The sequence below is a fragment of the Vicia villosa genome, linkage group LG4, assembly GCF_029867415.1.
Source record: "Vicia villosa cultivar HV-30 ecotype Madison, WI linkage group LG4, Vvil1.0, whole genome shotgun sequence".
NCBI lineage: Eukaryota > Viridiplantae > Streptophyta > Magnoliopsida > Fabales > Fabaceae > Vicia > Vicia villosa.
The window spans coordinates 170,777,600-170,784,946 of record NC_081183.1 but is presented as its reverse complement, the minus strand read 5'-3'; the positions used below and the strand labels follow the sequence as shown (position 1 = coordinate 170,784,946).

Below are 7,347 nucleotides of genomic sequence, written 5' to 3'. Positions count from 1 at the left end.
GCAAGTGGAATGTTATAAGGCCTAAGTATAATTACTAGTTTTTTAAAAAATTTAAATTCAAACAAAATTGGAGTGTTACAACAACCATAAGTGGAATGTTATAAGGCCTATGTATGATTATTTGATTCCTTAAGCTTTATTATCAAGTGTGTACCTCAAAAAGTAAGTATTAGATTGAAGACGAGCCGAATTTTAAAAGGCAATATCTTACTTCACCTCTTGGGAGTTCTTAGGCATCATGTGCGCTTCCAAAATTACCCTTATGCTTTCGGAGATACACATTAGGAAGCACATCATTTAATGAAATAGCGTGTTTACGGAGACGCACCTCCGGAAAAAACTAAATTTTGGCCAAAAAAGGTGCTTTCTGATGTGTATCTCCAGAAGCAGGGGACATAAATGGAATTGCGTTAGGTGCCTAAGAGTATCAAGAGGTGGATTGAGATATTTCTTTTTGTAATGGACTGAATCAATAGAGAGAAAGCCCACTTCACTAATAACTATTGTAATAAAATTGGGTTGACCAATTGTAGTAGTAGTAGTAGTGAGCTTGACTCAAATAATTAATAAAAAAATTGAGAATTTCTTTGTACACCTCTAGGGGTGAATTTCACCTCTGAAAATTCTAAAATGTCATTCAGAGATGCATCTTCGAACACACTCTTTTTTGGATTTTTTTTTGGTGAATTCGGATATGGATCTTCGAAGATACCATTTGTTCCAATTGTCGTCAATTTCGCAACAAAATTAATAAATAGAAATAAAAAATTTCTTAAAATAATTTTTTTTATTATTCCTATAGATATAAATATTATTATTTTGTATCAAAATTATATTACTATAATTATTATTATTTTCTAAAATAATTATTTTAATATTATTCCTAACTGAGATAATATTTTAGTTAATACTATTGCCTCTTTATTTTAATATTATTATTATTTACTATAATAATTATTTTTTATAATAGAAATTTTTTATTATTCCTATACATATAAATATTATTATTATTTATTATAGTTATTATTATTTTATATAATAGTTATTTTCTTGGCATATATATATATATATATATATATATATATATATTATTAAATATTTTTATTAATATAAGATTTTAAATATTATATAAGATTTTATTAATATTTTTTTACTAAAATTAAATATTTTTTCTTAAAATAAATAATAATTGAGTTTTACTGATTATATAAGTTACAGACAAAAGGAATTTCAATCGAATCTATTAATTTTTGTATTTAAAATTAATGATAGATATTAATATATTTTTAATTGTATGAAATGAAAATAATTCATATTTATATTTTTAACGATTTGGATATGTCTGATCTTAAAAATAATTATTTCAGAGATTCATCTTCGAAAACACCTAAAATACTTATGATGTGATGCGTTAGAATATGTATCTCTGAATACCGAGAGTATTCTGTGATTTTTGTCAAAAATATCTAATTGAGTTTTACTGATTATATAAGTTACAGACAAAAGGAATTTCAATCGAATCTATTAATTTTTGTATTTAAAATTAATGATAGATATTAATATATTTTTAATTGTATGAAATGAAAATAATTAATATTTATATTTTTAACGATTTGGATATGCCTGATCTTAAAAATAATTATTTCAGAGATTCATCTTTGAAAACACCTAAAATACTTATGATGTGATACGTTAGAATATGTATCTCTGAATACCGAGAGTATTCTGTGATTTTTGTCAAAAATATCTAAGTAGATAGAGAGGTCTACAAAGAAATTCTAAAAAATTTGACTCACAGTAATCAATAAAATCTTAGTTGATAACTATTAAAATTTATTAAATTAAACAAAATGTTGAGAGAATCCCAACAAATATTTTTATTAAAAGATCTTAGTTGAATAAATAGTTTAAAAACAAGAAAACTTATTAAGTGTTTTATCTATAACAATATATAAAGGAAAAATACTGTTTTATGTATACCAATATATAAAGGGAAAACATGATTTTGGTGTAGTCTATTTTCTTTTCTATTTTACCCTCTAAATATTTCAAAAAAAAAATTATATTCAAAAAACGATGAATACACAACGATCACAACCGATCCAGCCCTCAAAGCAACAAAGCTCAACAAGGAGTTACATCATAAACTCAACTATGTGTGTCCTAAGCCTAGTATTAAACCAACCCCTATAGACAATAATATCAATAATTTGTTGGATAACAACCTTTATATCAACAAGGTTACCAAAGCAGCAGCTATTACTGTATCTCCACGCACTATATAGCGTTTCAGTAGCAGCCAACTTCAAAAGGCCTGATTTCCAGCCCTCCCCCTTACTGTGGTCCAAGATCCAAACCAATTCCTCATTCCAAGCTTTAGGGACATGACTAATATGGAACCAGTGAAGGACAGCAGACTAAATAAATTTCAATTGAATACAATCATAGAATAGATGATCAATCGTTTCGGTATGAGAATAGAAAAACACGTAGAAGAGTGTAACATACCAAACCTATGCAACCTTTATTTCGTAGCTAACTTCCTGTGGCACGCCAACCACATAATCAAGGTGGCACGAGGCCTTGTCGGATTGTTAATCATTAGATTATGTCATTCACAAGCAGGCTCCTTAACCATATGGTTGTAAGCAATCTTCATTTTAAACTTTCCTTGAAGGCACATCGAATTCCATAGTTGCTGCATATTACTGACAGATTCTCTTTGCAAAAGGATATGCTTCATGATTCAAGTCCCATTCTTCTTCACATCAGCCTCCACAATATTTTGATTATATTAATTTTAAACAAAAAGTAACTACAATCTACATTCATAAAATGGAAAATGCATATTGTTAAAAAAAAAATGAAAACTTCTCGACCATTCATTATCACTACCACTCCATGATTCCAATTAAATAGAAAATTAAATTTAAAAAATTAAAAATTATACTCTAAAACGACACTTAAAAAGAAACAGATGGAGTACTAAATATCACTACTCTTATAAAATTATAACTTTTTAAATTTATAATTTTTTCATAAAATTAAATTAAAAAAATTAAAATCTTATTATTTTACACGCATTTGTACATGGAAAATGTGTATTGATAAGAAAATGAAAAACAAGCAAGAATAAAATCTCAACCATTTATTATCACCACAACTCTATAATTTATATTTAAAAAAAATTTAAATTTTAAATTAATTTAAAATTCACTTTAAAATAATGACACAAGTGTATTCTTACCTTTCTTCTTTAAATTACTTAATATAAGTAAAAATAATTTGAAAATAGAGAAATATCTGCCGCCCACATTATGTTGGTTGGGTTTCCATAAAACAACAATAAAACTTCCAACGCACGAAGGCTGAATTTCCAATCCCTTCCACCAACCCATTTAGCACGCCTTAACTTTCCAGGTCTACTACTTTCTCTATTTTATTTAACTTTTCTTTTCTTGTATTTAATGAACATATACTCCAGTCATTGATTTTTTTTTTCAAAATATACTCATTAATATTTATGTTAAAGAAATAAATTATTTTATCACTTTTTACAACCATTTTATTACAATTAATAACGAAATATCCAGTGTAATTAGCCATAATTTGATAGGAAGTTTTTCCTATCAAAACTATAGTCTAGGGTTTGTAATAGAAAAAGGGAAGAATACTAAAAATGACAATAAAATAAAAGATAACTTTTCATTTGATTTTTCATGCCCTTCAAAGTCTCTAAAGATTACATATATATAGTACTCATAGTGGATACTTAACTAGAAGGCTCAAACACTATAAAAAGCCCAATTACATAACAATACAAAGTACTACTAATATAAATTAGGAATTACTTTAAATAACTAAATTATTTATCTAAATAATTTCTCTTCTCTATCATTACCAACCCCTTCAAAAACAACTTTGTCCTCAAGGTTGTAAAATCTTCCCTGGATCCCATGGTATGAAGAGAAAAACTCTGTTAGTGTAGACATGTGCAACCACACTTACAACAGAATCCCAGCCCCTGTTTCTATAGTTAGCAACCTTCATACCTATGAAAGTGTATTTGCCTTCGAATTTGCTTAGAAACTTCTCTATTGGTCTTAATCTAGCTGCAAACTCATATCCCGTAGAGAAGCTCACTAAGCCATTTTCCTGCATTATCAGAAACAGCCCCAAAGGAATGGAAATTGATTTGTTGAAAAATCCTCCCCTAGCTACCCAATTAACATGCTGCTTTGGAACATTATTAAGTGACTGCACTTTGTTATTATCTTGAATGGTAATTCTAGACAATCCATATTTTCTTGAATAAACATATGATCTAGAAATATTAAATGCATTGATCATTATGTTACAAATCCCCCTAACAGTGGCATTGTCTTCATGATCATAGGATTTGGCAAGTGGCATTGATGATATTCCAATGTTGAACATGTTTTTCTTTGAACAACCACCTTGAATAACAACAATTCCAACTTGTGACTGCAAATTTTCACTCTTAATTTTTGTCAGGGACTGAGCAGCTAGGACCACAATTGAATCAGTGTTGTTCATAGGACTATTTTCAAACCAAAAATCAATTATTGGAATTAAAGCAACAACTTCTTCATGTATATTTTCAATAGAAAGAACTCCATTTGGCTCAAACTCTTCTTTCCTCATCAAAAATAGAGAACTCAGAACCTCATCCACAAATTCATTTTGAGTAAAACTATCAATAATTGAATTCCCCAGCCCCAAAATTTGTTGAGTCATTCTATCAAACATTTGACAAGAAAGCTTTATAGGAATAAGAACAACAACTGCCTCCAACAGTCCATTTTCTAACTCACAGTCCACTTGACATACAACATCATTACACTTGTTCAGGACAGCTTCTTCATTAGGAAGTTCAGAATGCAAGGCTGTTATTATTTTTTTTGGCAAAGATCCGATAGCTAGTTTTAATCTCAATGATTGGGCGTCCCTCTTAGCTATCTTGATAGGATTTGAATCCGAATTCTTTCTATTGCTTATAGATGATGGAAGGGGGATCTTGCTCATTATTTCACCCTTGAGACCCTGGGACCGTGAACCAAAAATCTTTCCCTCCTCCCAAATGTAAATAAGCCTGATTACTGAATTCTTTCCTGACTCATCACTTGCATAAGCACTCTTGAGAGCTGATGGAAGAACGTTCCAGAATTCATTAACGGACTCGTTGCCTTTGCGCTTACTAGTTTGTATGATGTCATTAGCCAAGTTCAGAAAAGGGACACGCTGATCTTTCTGGGAAGAACTGAACAATTTATTCCATGTTTCGACAATATATTTTGCTCTATTCCGGTGAGAAACACACAATCGGGATACATATTCAATGCTTTGTTGCGAATTGTTGAGTTTCCGCAACTTCTCTGTCAAAACTTTCCCATCAAACTGACCCAAATTCTCCTTCCTCATCAAAATCTCCAAAATCCGATTCACCTTAGCCAAAACCTCAATCAAATCCGTATGTGGCATTGTATCAAACATCTTAAATGCATCATCTATCTTCCCATAATTCACATACCATTTAACAACAGAAGCCATAGTAAACAAATTGGAATCAAACCCATTCACTATCAACATCCCATCAATCGCTCTACCCTTTTTATAATCCAAATTCTCTCCCCACAATTTCAAAAAGTACTTAAGATCATAAATAATAGGCTTACCGTCAACAATTTCAGCTTCGACATCCTCGTTCTCTCGCTCCCTTGTTTCTTCCATAGCTTTCTTCTCAATATCATCATCTTCATTATCCGAATCAGAATCCAACTCCGAACAAGATTCCAAAACTGAAGCTTTCTCTTCGTTGTCGGCTTCGCCGTTGCTTCCTTGTAGGAATTCGTCGGCTAACTGACCAGCACCGATAGCTTCCACCGTCTCAGCCTGCTCAACGGAACCTGCCCCAGGACTTCTCGGAGATGGCGAAACAGGACAAGCCCTAGTCTTCACCGTTGATTTCTCATTGGAGGAAGGCTTGATTTTGACAGCTACGGAAGAAAAGTTGGACCTAGGAACAAAGGAATCGTCGAACCTGTTGACGGCGGCGGAGAGAGCGGCGCGATGAACCGGTTGGATTTTTCTGATCACTTGACCCGCAGAAGCAAAATTTCTCAAGGAATCGCTCGACCTGTTGCGAAGACTTGAATCGGACGCCATTTTTTCTTGGTTTCGAGAAAACAACCGAGAAAGGGTTTTACCATTGTTTTGGAAAAATCGTTTCTTAAAACCAGAATGAGACACTTTTTGAAACTTTTGTTTTTGCTTATTTTTTGAATCAGAAGGTTTTTGAGAATTTTTCTTAGATATTTTCTTAAAATAAGGAAGAGAGACTTGCAGTTGCTTCTTACAATCTCTTCTACTACTAGGGTGGCTTTGATATTTATCACCAAATGTGTAGGTGTTTGATGGTTTTAGTTGTTGGTGACAATCAGTGTAGTAGTATGAATGATGGGTCATTGAATAAGGGGTGTAAAGAATATGTGGTGAATATCCATGATTTGGATATAAATTTGGTGATGATGATGGAACATATGGATTTGTGTAATAGGGTGAGAAAAGTTCCCATGGAAAGGATGGAAATGAAGGTGTGGTTGGAGTTGTGAAAGAGGGGTTTGTGGGATAGGTGGGAGGAATGCTCCATTGATGAGATGAAGGTGTAAGATGAGGGTAATCAATAGGAGGAATTGAGTACATGATGAAAGCACCAATTGATAGGATGCAATTCCTATCAAGACTATAATCTAGGGTTTCTAATGGAAAAAAGGAAAGAACAATAACAATAAGCTAAGAAAATAGAATTAAAAGATAACTTTTCATTTGATTTTTCATGCCCTTCAAAGTCTCTAAAGATTACATATATATAGTACTCATAGTGGATACTTAACTAGAAGGCTCAAACACTATAAAAAGCCCAATTACATAACAATACAAAGTACTACTAATATAAATTAGGAATTACTTTAAATAACTAAATTATTTATCTAAATAATTTCTCTTCTCTATCATAATTATTTTCCAGACAACCTATTAAATTCAGGAGGTGAATTTCTCCGTATCAAATCAGATTTCTTTAGAGTTTACTAGATCGTCAAAACCCGTGCTTCGCACGAGTATATTAGAAATAAAATTATATATATATATATATATATATATATATATATTTGATATTTAATTTTTTATTTAGATATAAAATTATTTTGTAGGCCATTCAATTTATATTTGCAATTATGTTATTAATTTTTTAATGCAAAAGACTATAAATTATTTTTTTTTCTTTTTAGTTAATAATATGGAGATTAAATAACACATGTTTACGTA

At 30.8% G+C, this 7,347-nt stretch overlaps 1 protein-coding gene across 1 annotated transcript; it reads right to left on the bottom strand.

Annotated features, from left to right (window-relative positions):
- Positions 1 to 3,927: 3,927 nt before the first annotated feature.
- On the bottom strand, positions 3,928 to 6,688 carry LOC131598308 (uncharacterized). The gene has a single exon (XM_058870924.1). The coding sequence runs from the start codon at positions 6,484 to 6,486 to the stop codon at positions 3,928 to 3,930; it is 2,559 nt and encodes an 852-aa protein (XP_058726907.1). The 5' UTR covers positions 6,487 to 6,688.
- Positions 6,689 to 7,347: the final 659 nt, after the last annotated feature.

Excerpts from the sequence above, each read along its gene's own strand:
- LOC131598308 (XM_058870924.1), bottom strand. The coding sequence starts at position 6,486 with ATGACCCATCATTCATACTACTACACTGATTGTCACCAACAACTAAAA.